At 49.3% G+C, this 21,720-nt stretch overlaps 9 protein-coding genes across 9 annotated transcripts, besides 38 other annotated features; all 9 read left to right on the top strand.

Moving 5' to 3' along the window:
* Positions 1–8,752: a sequence feature (areas merged during assembly that could not be assigned to a particular haplotype. This can correspond to areas where the two haplotypes were merged or to regions with more than two copies in the genome that were merged during assembly.).
* Tc00.1047053504047.70 (hypothetical protein, conserved) lies at positions 174–1,742 on the top strand (the record flags this gene model as incomplete). Its single annotated transcript, XM_805351.1, has 1 exon — positions 174–1,742. The coding sequence occupies one exon, from the start codon at positions 174–176 to the stop codon at positions 1,740–1,742; it is 1,569 nt and encodes a 522-aa protein (XP_810444.1).
* Positions 2,129–2,148: a microsatellite.
* Positions 2,261–2,284: a microsatellite.
* Positions 2,331–2,356: a sequence feature (AT_rich).
* Tc00.1047053504047.60 (protein kinase, putative) lies at positions 2,374–3,717 on the top strand (the record flags this gene model as incomplete). Its single annotated transcript, XM_805350.1, has 1 exon — positions 2,374–3,717. The coding sequence occupies one exon, from the start codon at positions 2,374–2,376 to the stop codon at positions 3,715–3,717; it is 1,344 nt and encodes a 447-aa protein (XP_810443.1).
* Positions 3,348–3,387: a microsatellite.
* Positions 4,019–4,052: a microsatellite.
* Positions 4,348–4,379: a microsatellite.
* Positions 4,776–4,797: a microsatellite.
* Positions 5,224–5,322: a microsatellite.
* Positions 5,337–9,665, top strand: Tc00.1047053504047.50 (hypothetical protein, conserved; the record flags this gene model as incomplete). Its single annotated transcript, XM_805349.1, has 1 exon — positions 5,337–9,665. The coding sequence occupies one exon, from the start codon at positions 5,337–5,339 to the stop codon at positions 9,663–9,665; it is 4,329 nt and encodes a 1,442-aa protein (XP_810442.1).
* Positions 7,711–7,762: a microsatellite.
* Positions 8,595–8,642: a microsatellite.
* Positions 8,727–8,771: a microsatellite.
* Positions 8,753–9,146: a sequence feature (areas merged during assembly that could not be assigned to a particular haplotype. This can correspond to areas where the two haplotypes were merged or to regions with more than two copies in the genome that were merged during assembly.).
* Positions 9,147–10,676: a sequence feature (areas merged during assembly that could not be assigned to a particular haplotype. This can correspond to areas where the two haplotypes were merged or to regions with more than two copies in the genome that were merged during assembly.).
* Positions 9,495–9,532: a microsatellite.
* Positions 9,699–9,729: a sequence feature (AT_rich).
* Positions 9,816–9,843: a sequence feature (AT_rich).
* Positions 10,097–10,156: a sequence feature (CT-rich).
* Positions 10,182–10,207: a microsatellite.
* Positions 10,303–10,330: a microsatellite.
* Positions 10,393–10,412: a microsatellite.
* Positions 10,608–10,655: a sequence feature (A-rich).
* Positions 10,677–13,158: a sequence feature (areas merged during assembly that could not be assigned to a particular haplotype. This can correspond to areas where the two haplotypes were merged or to regions with more than two copies in the genome that were merged during assembly.).
* On the top strand, positions 10,986–14,129 carry Tc00.1047053504047.40 (kinesin, putative; the record flags this gene model as incomplete). The annotated part of the gene is made up of 1 exon (XM_805348.1): positions 10,986–14,129. The coding sequence occupies one exon, from the start codon at positions 10,986–10,988 to the stop codon at positions 14,127–14,129; it is 3,144 nt and encodes a 1,047-aa protein (XP_810441.1).
* Positions 13,159–14,548: a sequence feature (areas merged during assembly that could not be assigned to a particular haplotype. This can correspond to areas where the two haplotypes were merged or to regions with more than two copies in the genome that were merged during assembly.).
* Positions 14,170–14,212: a sequence feature (A-rich).
* On the top strand, positions 14,475–14,942 carry Tc00.1047053504047.34 (acylphosphatase, putative; the record flags this gene model as incomplete). The annotated part of the gene is made up of 1 exon (XM_805352.1): positions 14,475–14,942. The coding sequence occupies one exon, from the start codon at positions 14,475–14,477 to the stop codon at positions 14,940–14,942; it is 468 nt and encodes a 155-aa protein (XP_810445.1).
* Positions 14,549–15,637: a sequence feature (areas merged during assembly that could not be assigned to a particular haplotype. This can correspond to areas where the two haplotypes were merged or to regions with more than two copies in the genome that were merged during assembly.).
* Positions 14,554–14,591: a microsatellite.
* Positions 15,516–15,557: a microsatellite.
* Positions 15,638–17,865: a sequence feature (haploid, Esmeraldo-like haplotype).
* Tc00.1047053504047.30 (kinesin, putative) lies at positions 15,665–17,911 on the top strand (the record flags this gene model as incomplete). Its single annotated transcript, XM_805347.1, has 1 exon — positions 15,665–17,911. One exon carries the CDS (start codon positions 15,665–15,667, stop codon positions 17,909–17,911), a length of 2,247 nt encoding a protein of 748 aa, XP_810440.1.
* Positions 17,687–17,735: a microsatellite.
* Positions 17,866–17,998: a sequence feature (haploid, non-Esmeraldo-like haplotype).
* Positions 17,999–21,720: a sequence feature (heterozygous, Esmeraldo-like haplotype).
* Positions 18,240–18,259: a microsatellite.
* Positions 18,394–18,420: a microsatellite.
* Positions 18,425–18,459: a sequence feature (A-rich).
* Positions 18,532–18,564: a microsatellite.
* On the top strand, positions 18,581–20,197 carry Tc00.1047053504047.20 (hypothetical protein, conserved; the record flags this gene model as incomplete). Its single annotated transcript, XM_805346.1, has 1 exon — positions 18,581–20,197. The coding sequence occupies one exon, from the start codon at positions 18,581–18,583 to the stop codon at positions 20,195–20,197; it is 1,617 nt and encodes a 538-aa protein (XP_810439.1).
* On the top strand, positions 20,578–21,135 carry Tc00.1047053504047.10 (hypothetical protein, conserved; the record flags this gene model as incomplete). Its single annotated transcript, XM_805345.1, has 1 exon — positions 20,578–21,135. One exon carries the CDS (start codon positions 20,578–20,580, stop codon positions 21,133–21,135), a length of 558 nt encoding a protein of 185 aa, XP_810438.1.
* Positions 21,360–21,412: a sequence feature (GA-rich).
* Positions 21,487–21,513: a sequence feature (AT_rich).
* Positions 21,569–21,720, top strand: Tc00.1047053504047.5 (urocanate hydratase, putative; the record flags this gene model as incomplete). The annotated part of the gene is made up of 1 exon (XM_805353.1): positions 21,569–21,720. A coding segment is annotated over one exon (152 nt), but the record flags the coding sequence as incomplete, so codon positions are not given.

Below are 21,720 nucleotides of genomic sequence, written 5' to 3'. Positions count from 1 at the left end.
TGCACGTGACGCTCTTTTGCGTCGCCGCCAAGGGAGGATCTGTCGCACAGTCAAGAAACAAAGTCTTGATACCACCAAGCGGCTCGCGGGTGATTGTTGCAAAGAAGTTGCCACATGCAAAAATTATAGAAACTCACTTACTAGAAGGCGAGAAAACCGATGCAGGTGTAAAAATGCCAGTGGAATCGAGTGCTGCAAACCCTTCCGATACGGTGGTGACCTCCAAAGGCCCTCCGCAACTCTCGTCTTCTTCATCACAGCAGCAACAGCAGCAGTTGGTGCCTGCAACTTCCAGTGCGAATGAAGAAACGACTGGCATCCATTGGCGCCGGGCGCAGCATATAAAGCAAATATACTGTAACAGGACGATATTACCAGGGGTGCCGAACGAGCATCGATTACAGGAAGGGGATCTTGAGTTCCGATTGCGCTATCTCGAGAAACAGCGGGATGAGATGAAGTCACGCAAGATTGCCGAGGCATTGATGGAGCGATTGACGGCGCACCATTACGTGTATGTTTCCTCCTGTCGTCCAGAGGTAACGCGCACGCCATTTCAAAATCCGTTTTGCTCAGTCATGGAGTTTAGTGTGGAGGTGGACACTCCGGCGAAGGGCGCATTGGAAATTGTCTCCCCTCCAACGTTTTATTTGGGACCACGGGAGTGTACAGAGGTAGTTCTCGTGGTTCGACTAAACGCCATGGCGAAAACACGTGACGCAGAATCCAAACATCTCCGTGCTCGGCTTCTTACTGATGGACGTGAGGTGGTGCGTATCGTTGACGTCCACGCCACGTTAGGGCCAACGTTTGTGGATCGTCGCTTTGAGATTTACGGTCCGGCGGGGACTGAAGTTTCGAAAAAAATTTTTTCCCGGGTTTTTTCCTCTGCCCTTTTCCCCATTACATCTGATAGGGTGAAGCTGCTCTCGCGTATGCGGGACATGTGTGCTCGCACCACCATCACGTCGGAGACGACGACGGCGGAGGTGAACGCGGTGCTCGACCCCATCACGCAGTCATTTGTCACCGCATGGGAAGAGGTCACCGTGCGCACTACAATTCCACGTGATGAGAGGGGGCAGCGCGTGGAGTATTTGGTGTTGTACAAGGATGACGCCATGAGTCATGTGATTGAGACGTGGGAACTTTGTATCTTTGCCTGTCAATCTGTCACCTCACGCGAGCTGCTCTTTGGGCAGACCACGACTGTAGCCCTCCCTGCCTCTGGTATAGAGGCACTTTATTGTAGCCACTCCCATGTGAAGGTGGAGAGGGGAGAAGGTTGTTACCTGCTGCATGTGCGGCCGACAGAGGTGGGTACACAGCAGGTTTTGTTACATGCACTAACAGACCACCACCTGGCAAAGACGCTATTGACGATCCCCACGGTGTACCCCACACCGACATACACACAGACGCTGGAGTTTAGCCTGGCGGATACCACGGCACCGATATTCCGCCGTCTGCAGTTTTTGCATCGTGGAACGAAGGAGGAGGTGTTCACCGTGCGTCATAACTACAAGTACCAGTTGCGTGTCACACCGAAGCAATTTTCGCTGGCTCCTAGCGACACGCAGTTCATAACGCTGCAGATCGACATGCTCAGCCTGCCTGAGGGACAGATGGAGGGACGCTGGCCGATGTGGATTTTTATAAATAACGCAGATGACAAAACGATCGAGTCGTATTTGTTGAATGTGGTGCTGCGTGCTCACCGCGTCTTACACGAAATGGCGTAGATGCCCCGTCAGAGAAAAACACTTCAACAACAAACAAACGAGAAAAAGGTCACGAAGCGTAGTGGAGTGGCAGGTGGGGGGGGCAAAAAAAAAAGAACATAAAAAACACGCGGTGTGTTGACACGAAACCCCAATTGATTTTGTTTCTAATGCTTATCTTCTACCCGTGAGCCATGAATTGTATCTCTTTCTACCTGTGTGTGTATCTAACCCTTTACATCTTGATGGGACATTTATGCAGCCTCTCTTATTTTTTCAGTTTGTGTTCTCTCGTTATATATCTCTTTCCTTCTCTGGTGTTTTGTTACATTTCTTGGCTTTTTTTCTTTTTTTCTTCTTTTCCGTCACTACGGGGGTCCAGGATTCGTTGCTAGGTGCACCTCCTGCACACACACACACACACACATATATATATATATAACCCTAACTGTGTGACTTTAGTTAAAACGCACAGACCGACGACACTTTGTTTTTTGTGGCTATTTGGATTGTTGCGGATTTTTATTTGAACTTCTTTAAAAAGAAAACAAAACAAAACAAAAAACTGGTGTTGTCTTTTTTTTCCCCCTCTCCGCCCATCTCGCAGTGTTTTTTTTTATTTTTTATTTTATTTTGAGGGGCAGGAGGAGGAATGGAGCACATACGTAAGACGAACAAAAAGTTGGGTGTTGGGGCGAGAGGAGTTGTGTATGAGGGATATGACGAGGAACGTGGTAGATTTGTCGCGGTGAAGGAGATTCCTTTTTTTGATGACGGGGGTGTTGGGACAGGCGGCGGCGACGACGCGGCGGAGGAGGAGGACCCCACAGTTGTCGAAGAGCGGCGGGCAATTGTGCGGGAAATTACGCTCATGGAGCGCTTTGAGCACCCCAATCTTGTGGTGTACTATGGGGCCCGCCGCAGTGCGGTCGGCGTGCAGATTATCATGGAGCTTATCAACGGCGGGTCTTTGGACGCAATCATTCGACGCCAGGGCTCGCTTCGTGAAAGTGTTGTGCGCTCCTACACACATGACATATTGGAGGGTTTGGCGTATCTTCATGACACGGCAAGGGTGTGCCACCGGGATGTCAAGCCAGCCAATGTTCTCATCACTGTAGATGGTCGTTGTAAATTAACAGATTTTGGCGTCAGCAAACTCCTTGACGACAATGTTAGCATGAGAACGACAGTAGGGACGCCGTGGTACATGGCGCCAGAGGTGGTCAACGGCAATGCCGATGAGGATGTAGAAGGAGTTGAAGATACGAAACGATATGACGGTGAGGGGAGCTGCAAAAAAAGAGTCCATAAAAATAGTTACACGACTGCAGCCGACATATGGAGCCTTGGGGTAACCGTATTTGAGATGATATCCGGTCGGAAGCCGTTTGGAGGGGAAATGAAGAATCCTGCTGCGGTGCTTTTTGCCATTGCGTCATCCGACGGGACACCCCCACGTCTACCGGAAAACTGTGAGGCTTCCGTCTCTCTCCGTGCATTTCTAGACCTTTGCTTCGTTCGTGATGCGCGATTACGACCCAAGGCACGGGAGCTGTTATCCCACCAGTGGTTTATGGAGACGTCTGGTCAAACTTGTCACGGTCTGCTTGGAAACAACATGCGCAAGAACAGCAGCAGCAGCAACAACAACAACAATAACAACTGCAGCAAGATGCCAGGCGTGGTGATGCCGCCGCCGGGGTCGAATCAGACCTCATTACCAGCGCCACTTAACATGCTGGACACGGCGGATATTATGGACGCTGAGTCGCTGTTGTCTCCAAAGAAATGCTCACCAAAGTCACAGAGAAGTGAGGCGAAAAGAAGAATACCTGGCGAAATTGGCCCGGCGTTTGCGTCGAGGGCACTCGATCCGTCTGCCGTACGTGACAAGAATAGAGACGGCGGTTTCTTTAGCTCGGATGGACATTATGTTGATTTACCTATTTCACTGCCTCTTGTGCTGTCGCCCTTACGAAAAAGGGAAAAGTAATGTTTTTTTTTGTTTGTTTTTTGTAGGGCGGAAGGAAGGAGGGAAGGATGAAACATGGGAAAAGAGTAGTAGGAAAATAAAAGTATTGAGTGGGGGCACCCATTTTAGTTTTTAAAATAAAGACCTTTTTTTTTTTTTAGTTGTTGTTGTTGTTTCGTATTTAAGTATTTGGCAGTGCCATTGTTGGTTATTTAGTTGTTTGTTGTTTCCGTCTTTGTTATATATATATTTTGACTTTGACAAGGAGAAGGCATATGTTTTTTTGGAGAAGTGAATGTGAGTCCGTGACGGGTTTCTTCTTTATATATATATATATATATATATATATATATATAATGTATGTTGTGTGTGTGTGTGTGTTTTTTTTTTTTTTTTTTCTATTATGGTGTGCGATAGCGTGGCCGCATGGCGTGCCTTCTTTTTTTTTATCCATGATATGACTGCGGCGGGTCTCCCAGTCCCTGGTCCCTCTCTGGCAGTAAGGAACTGATGGCCTTTATTCCCTCATCCATCTACTCTTTTTATTCTGTCAGCATTTCTTTATATCCGCAAATACATAACTGTGCTTTTTTATGTTAGATGGTGGTGATAGGACGGGGGAGTTTCCTCTCTTGTGACATCTGCCTTCTTTTATTATTATTATTATTGTTGTTGTTATTATTTTCTCATCTCTTCTTTCTGTCTGTATGTGTGTATTGTTGGCTTTCCGCTTTTTCTTTTTTTCTACATTTGCTGCATGGCTGGTGATGTGAAGTAAGTCGTAAGGTGTTGAGGGATATTGACGGCAGCGCCTACTTCCTTGCGCCCCTCACTTCCGAGTCTTCCCGTCTCCCTTCGCGACTGTTTGTGTGTGCGTGTGTTTTGGTTTCCGCACCCACCCACTCAACAGTTACAGCCGTTGTGTTGCGGTGCGTTGGGCCGCCAGTTGACACCGCAGCCACGACACGTGCCACACCACAACCGCAGGGAGCGAAGAGAAGGGGCAAAGAAGAAAAAAGGAGCGGCTGTGGTGACGTCCTCACTGGGCGCGCATACATACACATACATACAAAGAAAAAATATATATATATATATATATATCTTGCAAGGTTTTGGTGATTGTGGAGGCAGCGGCGTCTGCAGTCATTGCCCTGCACTTCTCCTCGTCACTCTCAGGCAGGCAGTCGCACAGCAGCGTTGAATCGAAGCGCGGTGGACGGTGGTGTTGGTGGCGTGCAGCCCGTAAAGGAGGAGAAAAACGGGGGGGAACAAAAAATTACCCACCCGCGCATTCACATAAAAAACGAAGAAAAACAAAAAGAAGATAACACAAACGCGGCGAAAGAGCCATCAAACCGCTCGATTTATTTCGTCATTTTTGCCATACTGCGCTCTCTGTTGCCAAGGGGCGCCCTGTAATTTTACATAGAGAAGGAACCGTCATACGCAGCTCAAGGAAGATGCGGCATGTTCGTCCCGTGTTACTGTGGTCCATTGCGAACGCTCGCAGGTCGGCCTTTGGTTGGGGCAACAGCAAAGGCAACAGCAGTAGCAGCAGCAGTGGCGGTGACAACAGTAACAACAATACCACTAATAATACTACGAACTACAACGGCAGCAATACCATCGGTGGAGGACATATGCAATTGACGGAGTTTGTCGGCAAGGCCGCTGCACTGAAGCGTAGACATCGAGGACGCGGCCAGTACGAGTTTGCGCGGCGTGAGGCAGAGAAGTTTCTTCAGGAGGAAGTTCCGCGAACTGGGACAAACGTGTGGATGGAGAAGGGAACGAATGCTCTGGCGTTGTCGCAGCTACTGAGTTTCTTTGAAATTGAACCGGAACCCTCTTTGCTTGCACTCATTACAAACAAGCTTTTGCGTTTGTTAGATGATCCCAACATCGACAGCCACACACGGCTCCAGGTAGCCATTGCATTGTCTTCGCGAAGTGAACTATACATGGAACGCATATTTGCCACAGTGGATGATGTTTTGAAACAGGCAACGCGAGATGTTGCCTACAACGACAACTGTGGTAATTTTGGTGACATCACACATAAATGGAACGTTATTGAACTTTCAGCGAAGGTGTTGCAGCGTAATGGCAAGCACGCGCCCAGTGTATTGAATGAATCCCTGACACAAATGGTAATAGCGCAACTAGAGCGTACACCAACGAATGAGCTACCGATACTTCAAAGCTCTCTTTTACGCGTGTATAGTTGGATGGTGCGCACTGGCAAGGTGGCTGAGGCAAATCACCTCCTTGTTGCCCTTGTGGAGCATACCGGTGAGTTTCATAGCTATGACTTTGCCACGCTCATGTCTTCTTGCCTTCGCCACCATCAATTGTCGCCTCTGCCACTTCCATTGCTTCATCGCATGGCACGTGTGGGATTAATGTACTCAACACTTGCCAATGGACGCGATGTGGCGGCTATTCTTGCATCCATTGCACGAATGCTTGGGTCCTTGGAGGCGGGAAAAAACGGCGTGACACAGCGTGATGTGGGTGAACTCGGTGGGCGAATGAGTATGCTACTAGAAGAGTATGAACCTCGTGTCCTCAGGTTCTTAGACAGCAATGACGATCTTTACTGGAAACACTGCGATGATATAACTTCCATTGCGTTTGCCTATGAGATGGGTGGGCGACTGCGCTACAGGCATGTGTTTCTCGCCTACCAAAGCTACGTCGCGCAGAATGTGACCTGCTTTGAGCCTCAGCAGCTTGCCATTGCATCTGGCATACTCCGTCGCTCACATCTCTTGTCGCGGGAGTTGGCAATGAAACTCGGCGAACGCATTGAGACGGTGTTGGGGGAGTTTTCACTGTCGGAGATTAGCCACATCTGTTCCACCTTTGCGCCCATTTCACCTTCATGGATGCCCGAGGCAAAGGCGGTGGCAACTCGCCTTCTCGTACCAAACTGCAGCAGCTACACGAAACTCACACTGAGTATGGCGTTTCCTGATGATGAGGCGCTTCAGTCGCAGATAAACTACAAGGAGATCTCCGGTCGACAGCTAGTGGACGCCATGACACTTGCAAAAGGTATCAAGTTTGAGGGTATTATCGTTGCTGAACTTACAGCACGCCTGAATGCGGCGCAGGAGCGATTTTCTCCGGACGATCTTCGCATGGTGCAGGCATCTGGACGGCAAGAATTACTGGCAGCCTGTATGATGTACCTCTCAAGCCGCTTTGCCGAGGCTGAGTGGACGGCAGATACTCTTTACAGTCTGCCGTTGGCATCAGGCATACCCCATGCTCGGGATCCTGTGAAGGCACTTGCAGCCGCCAAGGCGGTTTCCATCTCACCCGAGCAGTTTGTTTCGCTTGTGGAAATTCTTACGAGCGTCTTTGGGGAGGACTCGGACGAGGCGATGGTCAACTTTGTCGTCACGGGAGGCGAGGAATTGGTGAGCGAGGAAAAGGTGCAGCTGCGGACCGTGCTGCGGTACCTCGAGGCGGTGCGCCCAATCCGCAAGTTGCACCCCAGATCCGAGTGGCTGGCGATCTTCAACGAGAAGATGCTGCGCTTCATGCGAAGCTTGGGGACGAGAGAAATGCGAAGTCTGCTGTGGTCGCTGCAGGAGGTGTATGGGAACGTAGCGCAGCAGCCCCTTCTGCAGCAGACACTCACGGAGATTGTAAACCACGCCTACGGCCGCATTACGCAGCCGGACGAGGAAGCGGCGCAATTTACACTTCTCATTGCGCATATACAATACGGCATGCCCAATCCACCGCTGACGGCCTCAACACCGTTGGCTGTTTCGGTTAAAAGTAACGCGGCGACGTACCCCGCCGAGGTGCGGGATGCAGTCATGAACATGTCGCTCCCGCAAGAAGCGCAGACGAAGCAGGTTGGCCGTTTCACGTTGAGGGCGGTCAGAGCGCTGGCAACGCCAATGCCGACGCCTCCAACAGAGCCGCAGTCCCATGACGTGAACGCGGCGTTGGATGCGGACCCATTTGCGACCCCATTACGAGCAACCGCCAGCGACGCAACAACAACGGGAACAGCAACACTGTCACCGCCACAACAACAACAACAACAGTCCCAGCCATTATCGCAGTGCAACGTGGGAGCGATGCCGGCATTTGGCGCCAAGGACGTCTCTTCCGCGCAGATGACAAAACCCACCGGGTCACAACCAGCGGCTACCACAGAAGCTTACGAGAATGCTACCAGGACCCATACAAATGGAATACAGGAACAGACAAATGATTCGGCGTCTGCGCCTCCATCTGCCACGCACAGTGGAAATACGACTTCCGCGCCATCAGGCATGAGAAGATGGAATCTCTTTGGCAATGCACCGGATACTAGCATGAAGCCACGAGAGCCTGTCATGTCTGCACCTCCAGTAGCGTCGCAGCCGCCGCCACCAGAAGAATCACGAGCGGCAGATTCTCACACGGGGTCATCGTACATGAAGTTGTTTGACCCAAGCCGGTTGTCGAACGCGTGGCATGACATGTCGCAGCAGGAACCGCATGGAGGTGACATGATCAACCAAGGCAACAGCAACACCATTGACGAACAACTGCGACCGCGTCGAACAGGTCTTCCTCGGGTCGACAAACATGGCTCTTCCACAGGCATTCATACTCCACCGGCTGCCAAATCTTCCTTTGGATACGATTCACCTCAGTTCAGCTACGATGGGTGGAATACGTCACCAAACGCCGCCAGAACAAATGCACCGCCAACATCGGGGTGGGCATCTCCGTGGAGTGTGCCTAGGCCTTCCATGGCATCTGCACAAGGGAACCACATGGGAGGACAAAATGCCACTTGGTTATCGCCGCAGATGCAGCCTCCCGCAAGGGCTTTTGGTGGCAATGGAAATTCCTTTGGCGTCAATACCCAACATCAGCAACCAATGCAACAACAACAACAACAACAACAGCAACAGCAGCAGCAAACACAACAAAAAATGCCCCAGCCACCCCCAATGAACACATCCATGATGCAACAGCATTCACAGCAACATCAGCAGCAACACGAACAAGAACCTCAGCAGCAGCAGCAGCAGCAGCCACAACAGCACCAGCAGCAGCAGGGGGCGCCCTCAGCGTACAGAATGGCACCACGGGGTGGGGTGGCGTCTCCAGGAAATCATTTGTTTATTGATCCTGCATCTAGCTCACGGCCCCGACCCGTCATTACGAAAAAGAATCCTTCGTCAAAGGCGCAACAGTCTGTTCCTTCGTCTTCGTTGGATGAAGATATCAATCAGATGTACGCAAAAAACGCGGAAGGTCCTAATGAAGGTGTATCAAATTTTATGAAGAAAGCGGGACTTACAAAAATCACGGGATATAATATGGGTTCGACGGATGGGGAAACAACTCGTGGAGACCAGAAGGGTTTCTGGGCAGATTTGATTAATCAATCGGTAAGGCGAACAAAGGGCGAAAGTCGACGAACCAACAAAAAACCGAATAGACTCTCGGAGTGGCTAGATGCGCCACCAACACGGGCTGTGACAGCAGCTCGAAAGGGTCGAGTGGCAACACCGTCAGCACCTGCTGCCAAAGGCAAGTCCAAGCCGAAGGAAAAACGGGGGAACGGCAAGGAGCATACGTCTTTGGCGACAGCGCCGACATTGTCAGCAAAGCCTACAACTGCCGCGCGAGGGAAGGGAGCAGCGAACGCAAAGGCATCTTTGCCAAAGGCCGCTAGGGGAACGTCGGCAAAGGCGCCGGCAGCAAAGGTAGCCTCAAAAGTTGCAGCGAAATCGACATCAAAGGCCGCGGTAGCGAAGCCGAAGAAGCAGCCCGAGAATAATAATCATAACAATATTAATATTAATAATAATAAGAAGGTAGTGAAGAAAAAGAATGAAAAGAAGCCTGTAATGAAAAAGGCAGCTCCTTTACCGTCCTCTGTTGCCGCCAATGCGAAGAATAAAACCCCAAAGAAGACGAAGAGCAGTAGCAACCGAAAGAAATAGAGATTATTATTGTTATTATTATTGGCGCTGCCCATATATATATATATATATAATATTATTATTAGAGAAAAAAAAAGACGATGAAAAAATACAAAAGAGAAGAGGATGTGGTGAGGGAGCGGCGCCATCGGGGGAATTTTCTTCCTCCTCTTATTATTATTATTATTATCTATTTTAAGTCTCTCTCTTTAACGCCCGATTGTGACTATTTCTTTGTATTTTTGTTTGTATTGGTCATGTTTGCGTCCCGTCAAATGTTTTATGTTTTGTGTGTGTTGGGGGAAGGGTGGGTGGGTGGTGATGATGTTTCTCCCTTTGGTGGTAATGGGTGTGGGTGCCGTCAGTACGTTGCACATAAAATTTCCGACACTAAAACCCCCCACCATACATCTGCTTATCTGAATGTAGAGAGGGCAATATGGGAAAGCAATAGAGAGAGATAGAGAGAGAGAGATGAGATAGATATAAAGAGAGAAAAGGGGAGAGAAAGAACGCCCTTTTGTCCCTCCCCCCATTTTTTTTTTCTTCTTCTTCTTCTTCTTTGACTTATTGATGCTCATCGTACTATTTATTATGACCTCAATTCCCATTTGAACTGTCCCCGTGATCGTGTCTGCACGCATGGTTTTATAAAATATTTTTTTTTTTCCTTTTTTTTTTTTTTTCCGTACGTATTTCTGTGTGAGAGAGAGAGAGAAAGTGAGAGCGTGTGTGTACACCAAATGCCTTTTTTTTTTTTTTTTTTTTGCGTCATGGCAAGAGTGATATACATACATACATATAGAGAGAGAGAAAGGGGAATTATGTGAGAGATGAAGAAAAAGAGGGGAGTAGCATCAACTGCAGTCCTGATATATATGCATATATATATATACATTGGTACTTGAATGTGCATCCCATTTTATTGTTCGTTTTTGTTTGTTTGTTTGTAGTTGCTTGGAATTTTTTTTCTTTTTTTTTTCTTCTTCTTTTTGGCCTTTTTTTTTTCTTGTTGTTGTTGTTTTAGCACGGGAGAATTTAGTTTCTTTCAATTCTCGCAGTGTCACACCCCCTTCCATTTTACCTCGCCCAGGCTCACATATTCACGCATTCATTTTTTTTATTGTGCTTGTGTGAAATTACTCCGAGTGTGCGGGCGGGCGAGAAAAGTGAGGGGTGGAGACGGGTCTCTGTGGGCTCATCAAAAAGCAACTCGTGCTTCCCGCATTCTTTTTTTTGTGTGTGTGCATACATACATATATTATTATTTGGAGCGTCTGAGAGGCGACGAGTGGGGGAGGAGGAGGAGGGGTGGCAGGGGGATATTCTCGGGGCGTACAAATGACATATCGAGACCCACAACGTGGTGAAATTTCACCGGCGCATGGAACGCCACTGCGCAACGTTCGGCCATCACGGCAAGTATCAAATATTGCCGATCCACTTCGCATCAGTCCCAGCACTGTCGCAAGACATGAGAACGACGATGAATATATGTCGCCTACCTCTTTATCTAATAACCACTCTCCAATCTATCGCAATAATGTTCCTGCCAACCACAGTGGTTTTGGTGGGGATGAGGGCAGTGAGTCCAACTTCAATGTTGTGATTCGTGTTCGTCCACCGGTGCAACGCGAATTGAACGGCTATCGACCATATGTCGATGTTGTACGCATCCCAAATGACAGTCGCTCCATCACGCTCTGTGAGACGCTGGACACGGAGGATGGTCGTGGCGGAGTGTACTCCCGGCAGACCTTTACATTTGACTACGTTTATGACAAACAAACTCTGCAATCTGAAGTGTATGAACGCAGCGCCCAACCAGCGGTCTTCTCGGTGATGCAGGGGTACAACGCCACACTCATGGCGTATGGCCAGACTGGGACTGGGAAGACATACACAATGGAGGGATTTACAAGTGAAGACCAGCGGGGTATCATTCCCCGTGCAATTGAAGAAGTGTTTACATCTATCGAGGTGAGTCGTCATGAGAACATGCGTTTTTTGGTTCGTGCGTCGTACATGCAGATATACAATGAGGTTATTTCGGACCTGTTGAAGCCCACCACTGCGCGCTCCCTCGTAGTGCGGCACACACCGCAGCGTGGGGTGTACGTTGAAGGCCTCTCGGAGTGGGTTGTCCGCTCCCCGCACGATGTTTACGGCCTCATCGAACGTGGCACATCGCTGCGTGCGACAAGCGCCACAAAGATGAGTGAACTGTCGTCGCGCTCTCACGCCATGTTCACTATCATTGTGGAGGTGATGGAAGGGGATGAAACGAGCCCCACCTCGTACCGCGTCGGCAAGCTTAACATCGTCGATCTTGCCGGCAGTGAGAAACTACGACAGGTGGGGGCCACAGGTCAGCGTCTCGAGGAGACAAAGAAAATCAATAAATCCCTGCATGAGCTCGGCAACGTCATATCGGCTCTCGCAAATAAAAGTGGCGGTCGTAATCGGCATGTGCCGTTTCGAAATTCCGTCTTGACAAGTGCCTTGCGGGACTCTCTTGGCGGCAACTGCAAGACGACACTTATCGCCTGCATCTCCCCCGCTCTGGAGTCGTACACGGAGTCCCTCTCCACGCTTGTTTTTGCCAACCGGGCAAAGAACATCAAGAACACCGCCTTCATCAATGAAGACTTGGACCAGTCGACGCTGCTGCGCAAATATGAACGGGAATTAAAGACGCTCCGACAGCAGCTTCAGGAGCGTGATGCCACATCGCAGCAGGCCGGCGGAGGCGTTGACCCATGCATACTATTGGAGCTGCGACAAGGCATGCGTCGTGCGGAGGAAGACCGTGAGGCTGCACTGGAGGCTTTACATGAGTCTTCGCGTGCCCACCAGGAGGAGTTGGTGGTGCGGAAACGCTTTGAGGAGCGCATTCAAGAACTGGAGATGATGCTACAAAACGGTGGCTTTAAAGGAGTTCCCCGCACGTCGGATGAGTACGCACTGCGACTCGACGAGCTCGACCGTGAGCGGCAAGTCATGGAGGAGGAAAAGGCGCAAGTTGATCGATACAAGCAGCTACTACTGAAACAGCGCGATATTATGCTGAACCTCACGACACGATTGAACGAACGGGATGAGATGATCCTGCAGTTGCAGGAAGAAATTGACGCATACGATACACACATCCAGACGCTGGAGGAGGCGTTGGAGGCACTGCAGCGGCAGCAACAACAACAACAACAAAAACCAGAGCCGAATGGAAGTTCCAAAAGCTATTTCTCTACGCCTTTTTCAAGGGCGCGGGCCGAAGAATATTTGCAGCGGACACGTGTCCAAAACGGAGACGAGGGCGGTGAATTACGGTATCGGTCTGACGCCAACCCTGCTGTTTTGCTCACGGCCGAGGAGAAGATGCTGGAGTTGCTGCTTGCGTTTCCCCACGTGCCGTCCATGGCACCACAACAACCGACAATTCAAGTAAACGAAGATATGAAGCGTCAGCTTATTGAACTTGTGCGGGAACGCGCGGAGAAAATGGTTCAACGACAGATTGACGATTACTTCTGGCAGCAGTGTCGGGAGATGGAGTTACTCAAGAGTCAACTACTGGAGAGTGAACAAAAAAGCAACGTCCTTGAGCAATTACTGAAGGGCGTCAAGACGCAACATCCTCCTTTTCAAGACGTGTTTGCTCGCACACGGCGTCATATCGATGAACAGCAAGAGATGGTACGTAAGACGTACGAGGGTCGCATACAGGCGTTACAGCAGCAACTAACACAGGAGCGTGAACAACGCTTGCGGCTCATGAATGAAGTCGATGTGTTGTCTATGGAGTCGAGGAAGGCGCTGGAGCGCTGCACCAATGCGGCCCAGCGGGTGGAGATGAACAATGTGTGCATGGCACTGCAACAGTTAGAGGAGCGTATTCGCACTGAAACGAAACATGGTATCGAGGCGGCGGTACTAGCACGTGTGCCGGCCGCGCGTGACAGTAGTCATGGAAATAATGTTAATAGCCATGGTGGTATGATTCATGTTCACGGTAATAATAATAATAGTAATAATGGTAGGGATATTCATGGTCATAACACTGCGGGTGTTTCTTCTGCCACATCGTCAACATCGGCGGTGTCACCGGCGCTAGCGACGGTTACAAATGAGTTAGAGGGACAATTAAAGGCATTGCAGAGCAGCCATGCCAAAAAGGAGGAGGAATGGCGTCGCGCGCTACAGGAAAAAGATGCCACCGTAAGCCAGCTGGAAGAGCGGCTGCATGCCGTCCATGTCGATATGAGTGAGGAGATCGCTACTCTCACAAAGTCCCTCAATACGCACAAAAAAGATCGTCGTGCTTTGCAGACCATTATGGAGCAGCGTGTAAAGGTGAAGATTGACACCATATGTGAATTGGTCGCCGCAGGGCCGCAACTGCCGCCGCAGGAGCAAATTCGTCTCTGCAACGAGGTGCGAGTCCTGCAAAATTTGGTGAATGCGTCCATAAAGGCGATGGAGTCATGAAGTGTGTTTGGGATGTGTTTATTTCTTTCCTCACGCCTCCTTTTTTTTTTTTTTTCTTTTTCTTCTTCTTCTTTCTCTTGTTTGTTAATCTGCCGTTGATGTCGCTGCTGCTTTCATAAATGTTATTAGTGGCTGGAGAGGGAGAAGGGCTGTGCGGCAGAGACGACCACTCACTCAATCACTTCTTCACGCTGGCAGACGTTTTGGGCTTTTCCATTCCTTTTCTTCATGTGTAGATATTTCAATATTTGCACATAACCACACATTAGCGCACTCTTTCTTTATTATTACTGTTTTCAACATTGATTACTTGTACCGTTACCGTTCTTGCCATTTATTATTATCATGATTATTTTTTTACTTTCCTTTTCATTCTTTTTCACTCATTCCTTTCGGCTGCTTGTCATTTTGTATTCTCCTCTCATTTTTTGTTTGTTTCTTCTTCTTTTTTTTTTTTTTTTTGCTCCCGCTACTCAGCGAGAAGGTCCCGCCACACCAAAAGGGGAGGGGGGAATGTCAGCCCCGAAACCAGCCATTGTTGTCTGTCACGTCTTTGTGCGTGGTCGAGTGCAGGGCGTGTTTTATCGCAAGTATACGCAACGAGCAGCGCTGGAGCGTGGGGTGCGTGGTTGGGTACGTAATTTAGAAGATGGCCGCGTGGAGATGATGGCGGAGGGCCTAAAAGAGAATGTTGACAGCCTTGTGGAATGGTGCCGCGTCGGGTCGCCCAAGTCACGTGTGGACGGTGTGGAAGCCACAATCGTGTCCTCAGGGGACGCGTACACCTTCAAAACATTCGAAGTACGTCGATGAGAGACGTTGTGCGGTCACTTGTATGCGTGTGCGTCATTATTACATATACACGTATCACTTCTTGTGAGGAACAACTTAAAAAAAAAAAAAAAAGACATGCGGGTACGCCTGTTGTTGTTTTTTTTTTTGAATTTGCTTTCGCGCTGCTGCATGCTGACCGGAGTGAGACGAGTAGAGGGGGGAAAGAAGACAACTGAAAGAAAAACAAAAAAAAAAAAAAACGGGGAGTGGTGGAGGACGGAGAGGCCAATGTAAACGACAGGGGAGGATGAAGTCAGTTTGCGTTTCTTTGTGATGTCTGCTGACTGTTTATGATTGAGTGGGTCTTTCAGTGTCTTCTTCCACCCCCCTTCCTTTCTTTTTTTTTTATTTCTTTCTTTTGTGGCATGGGTGTGAATGCGTGTGACAATTCCGCTTTGCCGCGTAGCCTGGTGGTATAAGAAGTAGAAGGTGGCATACACACGTAGATACATATTTATTTACGCACAGCCTCTTTCTCTGTCTGTGTGATTACGAGAAGGACGTCGTGGGTGCATTCATAACGACCACATCAGACAACAAAAAAGAAGAAGAATACATATATATATATATATATATATATATATATATATATATTTTGAGAGAGAGAGGAGAAGGGAGTAGAAACGGGGGGCTGAAGGGAGGCGTTGAGGAACAGAAAACAATAACAGTAATAATAAAGAGAAGGGTGGGTTTAGAAGGAAATGAGTAATATCAAAGTTGCAATACGATGTCGTCCGCTCTTTGAGAATGAACGCCCTGCTGTTGGGTTGGAGTTCTACCAAGGACGCCGCATCCTCCTGGATAACAAGACATATGACCCCGACCACATCTTTCCTCCCACATCCACGCAGGATGAGGTTTTTGCTGCATGCCAACCGATCCTACAGAGCGTGAAGGATGGTTTGCACGGGACGGTGATGGTCTACGGGCAGACAGGTACCGGCAAGACCCACACAATGTTGGGTGTCCCCGGCGGAACAGACGGCATTGCCCACCGAATGATTGCAGCCATGTTGGAGCATGTGCAACAGCGGACATTAGAAGAGTCGAAGTGTGCGTTAACCCTCTCCATGATTGAAATATATAATGAAAAACTTACAGACATGCTGAGCGAAAACGGAGATGCGGAGGTAACACTTGTTGGTGGCTTTCCAAAAGCGATGGTGAAGTTGACATTATCTCGCCTGAGCGATGCCAATGAAGCGATTCAACGCGGCCTCAGTTGGCGACACACCGCAATGACACTCATGAATGAGCGCAGTAGTCGTTCACATGTTGTATTTATTCTTGACCTTGAGGAACAAAATGCCTACACGGACACGGTGGAATTGGCGCATCTTTTCATGGTTGACCTGGCAGGAAGCGAGAGTCTCAAGAAGTCCCAAGTGAATGGAGTAGCGGCAAATGAGGCGGGGAAAATTAATAAGTCCTTGTTGGCGTTGAAAAGTGTATTTTTGGCGCTTGCAAACTCCAATGAGGCAACACGGCCTAGCCACGTGCCATACCGAGATTCTAAGCTTACGGAACTACTTCGAGACTCCATTGGGGGCTCGGCACGCACTCTCATGATTGCCTGCATCTCCGCTGTGGGGCGGGACATTGAGGAGACGAAATCCACCCTCATGTACGCCGTGAAGGCGAGGTCAATCCGCAACGCAGCGAACACGGAACGAGAAAAGTTGTTGGTTCGCCTTCGCTCATTTGAGTTGGAAAACCAACGTTTGCGCAATCGTTTGCAGGAACGTGTTGTGGAGCGGGGCGGGTATTACGTTAACCGGGAGGAACACGAGCGAATTCAGCAGTTGGAGGAGGAGCATCAGGCGCTGAAGGTGGATTTGGAAGATTTGCTGCGGGAGAGGCAGCAGAACGATGCCTTGCAGCATATAAACATCTCACAGACAGCCATTTTGCAGGCTATGATTGAGGAAAAGGAGGATGAGTTGTGTCGGTTCAAGCAGATATATCACGAAGCTCTTACTCAATTTGACGCACAGCTGTGTTTACTGCAGCGGGTCGTGCAGGAGGCTGTGTCTGGGGCGTATGAAGCTGCACAGCGGAGTGCAGAGGTTGTGGCCGGGCGGCTTGAGGAGTGGCGTGTACATGCACTGCGCGAGGAAAATGAGGATGGTGGCCTGAATGAAGAGGAGAAGAACGGGGAGGGAGAAGGGACAAGAATGGCAAGAGGGCAGGAAGGGGTGTTGGCACTTTCTCGTGATTACGAGAAGGAGGCGGTACGACTGGTGGACCGCATCAATGACGGCTTCCGCAGCCTCAGTCAAGAGGTCCTCGCCGTGACGCAAAGTCACTGTGCCACGGTCCAGGCGTTGCAGGAACGTCGTCAAGCATCGTTGGAGTCCTTGCAGCGAACTCTGCAAGAGCAAGTGCGGGAAGTGCTGTCCGCGTACGCACGGGAGCAGACACGGCTGGACAAGGAGCTCGAAGATGAACACCGCCTCTTTGAGAGCGGCATCTCCGTCACGGCGAATCAGTCATCTTCGCCCGCAGATGTGTTGCCGTTCCGGCACATGGTACGGAATGTCTGCCGCGACGCGGTGGAGAGTAGTAAGGAATACTTCCCACCCTGCAGTCTTGACGAGAACTTGGCGGAGTCGCTGCGGCTCATCAATGAGTCCTTTCGCGTGAAGGCGGCCAGCGCCTCGCTGGCGGCGTTGGTGCAAATGGGGAACATGCCACCGTCCCGTTCTTCCAACTCGTCGCTATCGACCACCACCACCACCAACACAGCTACGACAACAACCCCCACTGCCGCTAATGCCATGACTGCGACGGCGGCTTTCGTTTCAAGCGGAGATTCACAGCCATCGGTGCTTTCTACTAAAGTTGTGAACCGGACAGCAGGTAATAACGGTGGTGTCAAGGCGAAGCGGCTTCGTAGTGGCAGTGCCATGTCTGACTCGCGGCGTACTTCTGCACGCCAGGAAAAGTAGCCTGGATTATCTGTACGGGCTGATAGATAGAAAGAGAGAGTGTATGTGTGCATGTATGTTCCTTCTTTGAGAGAGAAGAAGGGTCCTTTTTTATATTTTGTTTTTATTTTGGACAACTTGCATTTTTAGATTTTAGACATATATATATATATTTCTTGCTTCGTACGTATATTTCACCCGCCTGTAGTTTATATGGGGGCTGGCGTTGATTATCACGGCACAGAGAGACAGAAGAAAATGGATTGGAGGAACAGGAAAAGGAACGTGAGAGAGTTGTCAGCTTGCATTTCTCTTTTTTTTATATATATAGCCTGAGAGATTCACGTTGATTTATTTATTTATTTATTTTTATGTGAGTGTGTTTCACGGCACGCATCATTAGAATACATATATATGCGCTGCATCGTCGCTGATCATTGCTATCCATGTGCCTTTCTAAGCCACAAACCATTTCCCCGTGGAATACACACATGTGTACACCTTTATTATTATTATTATTATTATTATTACAAATTTCTTTTCTTTTCTTTTTGTTTTTTTCTCTCTCTGCTATGCTAACATGTGCGTCTGCTCACATTTGCATGTGCACATGTTTAATACGTTGGTCACAGAAGGGCTGTTCTCTCTCTCTCTCTCTCTTTTTAGTCTCTCTCCGTGGGGGAGGGGTCAATGGACTCGCTGTCTTTCCGTCTGGTGCGGCCCATGAACCGGCTGACGCAGCTGGCTCTCCTGAAGCACTTTCAGTGTCACCCGGAGCAGCTGACGGCATTCAACGCAAAGTTGATTCAGCGGTACGCACTCCTCGACTACGTGGATCACCGCACGATGCTGGAGATTCTCACAAAAATGGCGAAACAGCCGCCTACAACAGCGTCGCTTATCGGTCTCCGGCAGACACTGCAGGCTGTTCAGCGTTTCCCACTTTATTTGGAGGCGGACAAGCGAGCATTTGAGACCGAGTTGCTGAATTCTGTACTCGCGACACCAGCGGACACGCTTTCGTCCGTGGAATACGGTGCTCTGTGGTCGTTCACCACACAAACCACGGCGTGGGAAGATGTGTTGCGGCTGTCAAACGCCTTTCCTTTGCAGAGCACCCTCCCGCTTCAGAGCGAAAGGGAATTTCGCATCGTGTTAAACCAAATGCTCATGTCAGCTATTCCTGTTGCTTTGACATCACCCGTGTCTTCTTCCATGGACTCGCAGCCGCGTGGTGTGCGGCTGCTGAAGGAGTTGGTGGGAGAAGAAACGGCTTTAAAGCGCGCATTTGATGGCATTGTTCACTCCGATGCCTGCTGGACTGAACGGGAATCTGCCGTGTTCACATTTGTGGGTGTTGTGCACGCATTGGGACGGTGGCCGAGCGAACAAATCCCTGAGGAAAAGGCGTGGAAACAGCTTGCACAGCACCCAACAACATCTCATGATGTCGATCTTCACCAGCTGCTGCGGGTGCTGGTGCGGGTGTACAGTCCATTGGTGCCGGAGTACGTGCGGGAGTCTCTTGACGAGGCCATGAGCACCGACTTGTGGCGCTGTTACTCCGAGCTGCCAAACGCGCCGGTGGCTGTGTTTTTTGGATTGGGAGAGCCGCGGCTGAGGTTCCCCGACGATCAAAAAACGGAGGAGGGGCATGCGATGGATCGTGACGAGAAGACGCAGGAAGGTTTAGCGACAACCTCCCAATCACGGCAAATGCAAGAAGCACTACGGCGGCTGCATGAACGTGCTGTGGAGAAGCAGCTCCGCAGCGACGGGCCACCGCTGGGCGTGTCAGTGCTCATTAATCTTCTCATCAGTAGCACTTTCCTGCGGGTTCAGGGAGATCTTTTCCATGCTATTATTGCGGCGTTAAAGGGTGCGTTGTCATCGCCATCATCATTGCGATCGGTGACTCCGTTGCAGGCGGTCATTATTGCCGCATGCCTGAATCAAGTACAACAAATGTTAACGGGAACCCCCGCATCTTCTTTAACTGTGGGTGATACAGGCAAAGACATGGAGGCGATTGCGAGGCTTCTTTTACCGCTTTTGAGTTACAAGCACATGAAAGATCATGGTTCTGCGCGATGTGTGTCGATGTTACTTTGTGACTGCCCTTGCTGGACACGAGAGTGGGGTTTGGAGGAGGGATGTCTAAATCTACTGCGAGAACACGCACAGGATGGTTTTACCAGGGCGCAGCTGCAGAGGATGTTGAAATGTGACAGTCACGGCCTTCTGTCGCTTCCGGTGGAGGTGAAAGGGATCCTTGAGAAGCAGGCCGCCGAAGTGCCTGAGAGGTGATAAATAGCAAGGACCGAAACTCGCGGGACTGTTAAAGAAGAGGCGGAAAACAACAGAAGGAAATATATATATATAAGGACAAAAAAAAAGGAATAATTACAGATTTTTTTTCTTGTTCATGGCGGCATGGAGGCAGATCCATATTTCCCGTTGACTGTGTTTTCGAGTCGTTAACTTTACTTTTTCTTCTTCTCTGTATGTTTTTATATGCGTGCCTCTCTCTCTGTGTGTGTGTGTCTTTGTGTTCGTCGCAGAGGACTTTCCATGTATGATTGTTTTCTTTTTTGTTTTGTTTTGTTTTTTTCTATCCTCACGGAAGGAAATTGTACATTGTTTGCTCGTTTGCGTGGTAGGGTTTAGAAGGAAGAGGGTTGTGTGAGATGGATGAAAAGCCACGTTTAGTGGAGCCCGCTGTGAAGTTGTGGCGGGCCGCCAATGTCATCATTATTTTTGGCTTTCCGTGGCAAACGAGCGAGTTGCAGATTCGAAATTATCTTCTGCAGTTGCACCCGTCTGCGGCGCCAGTGACGGTGCGTCTGTACACAAATCCGACAAACGGCTCCAGTCGTGGTATTTGTTTTGTCGAGTACAATACAAAACATCGGAGTACCGGCATAAAGAGTGAGCAGATGGAGGAGGAGGAATGCGTTGTCACGGTGGTGAAGAAGAAGATTGAGGAAACACCGTTTGCGCGACAGTACCTGACGGCGGTGTTGTATCACTTGACGAATCAAAACTGGGATCGCGGTGGTCGCCTGCCGGATCTGCCGACAGATCCACCGCCAACACGCGGTGGATGGGTGGAAGGTTACGGCGATGAAGGCTTTTCAGTGCGGTGTGGCGCAGTATTGGGACTGGCGAACACTGTGACGGCGAGTGGTGTTGCCAGTATGCAGGCCCTACGTAAAAGACTCCGCTCAGAGGCAGAAGCGGCGTGATGAATACCGATCTTCTACTGTTTTCTTCCTGTTTCCCCTTCTGTGTATGTGTGTGTGGGTGGGTAGGTGGCTGGGTGGCCTATAATACATACATATGCATACATACATGCATTTGACCATGTATTGTACGGCATGCACACAAGTGAAGATTTAACGACTTGTCTTTTTCATGCTTTTTTTTTTCTGCGATTTTCTTTGAACCAAATAAACACACACAAACACATTTTCTCTCTTTCACTTAATTTATTTCTTTCTTTTCTTTTTTTTTTCTTTCTTTTTATCGGTGTGTACACATGCTTTTGATTGAGAAGCAATCACGACTGTTGAAAAAAAGAAAAAAAAAAACAACTGAAAAAATATATATATTTATATTTATATCGTTTTAATTTTTGTTTGAAGGTTGATTTATTTATTTTTTTACTGTTTTGGTAAAATGACTTCCATGAAGAAGGTCCTGACGTCTCTTGCTGTAGGCATCCCGTCGCCACTCCCGCCGCCGTGCAAGGAACTTGACAAAAGTGTCCCCCATGCGCCAAAACGAACGCCCAACCTATCGCCGGCGGATCGTCGCCAGGCAATTGCAAA

The sequence above is a fragment of the Trypanosoma cruzi genome, genomic scaffold (assembly GCF_000209065.1).
Source record: "Trypanosoma cruzi strain CL Brener 1047053516609 genomic scaffold, whole genome shotgun sequence".
Classification (NCBI taxonomy): Eukaryota; Euglenozoa; class Kinetoplastea; order Trypanosomatida; family Trypanosomatidae; genus Trypanosoma; species Trypanosoma cruzi.
Note: the sequence above shows the minus strand (reverse complement) of the source record. Positions and strands in the feature narration are given on the sequence as shown.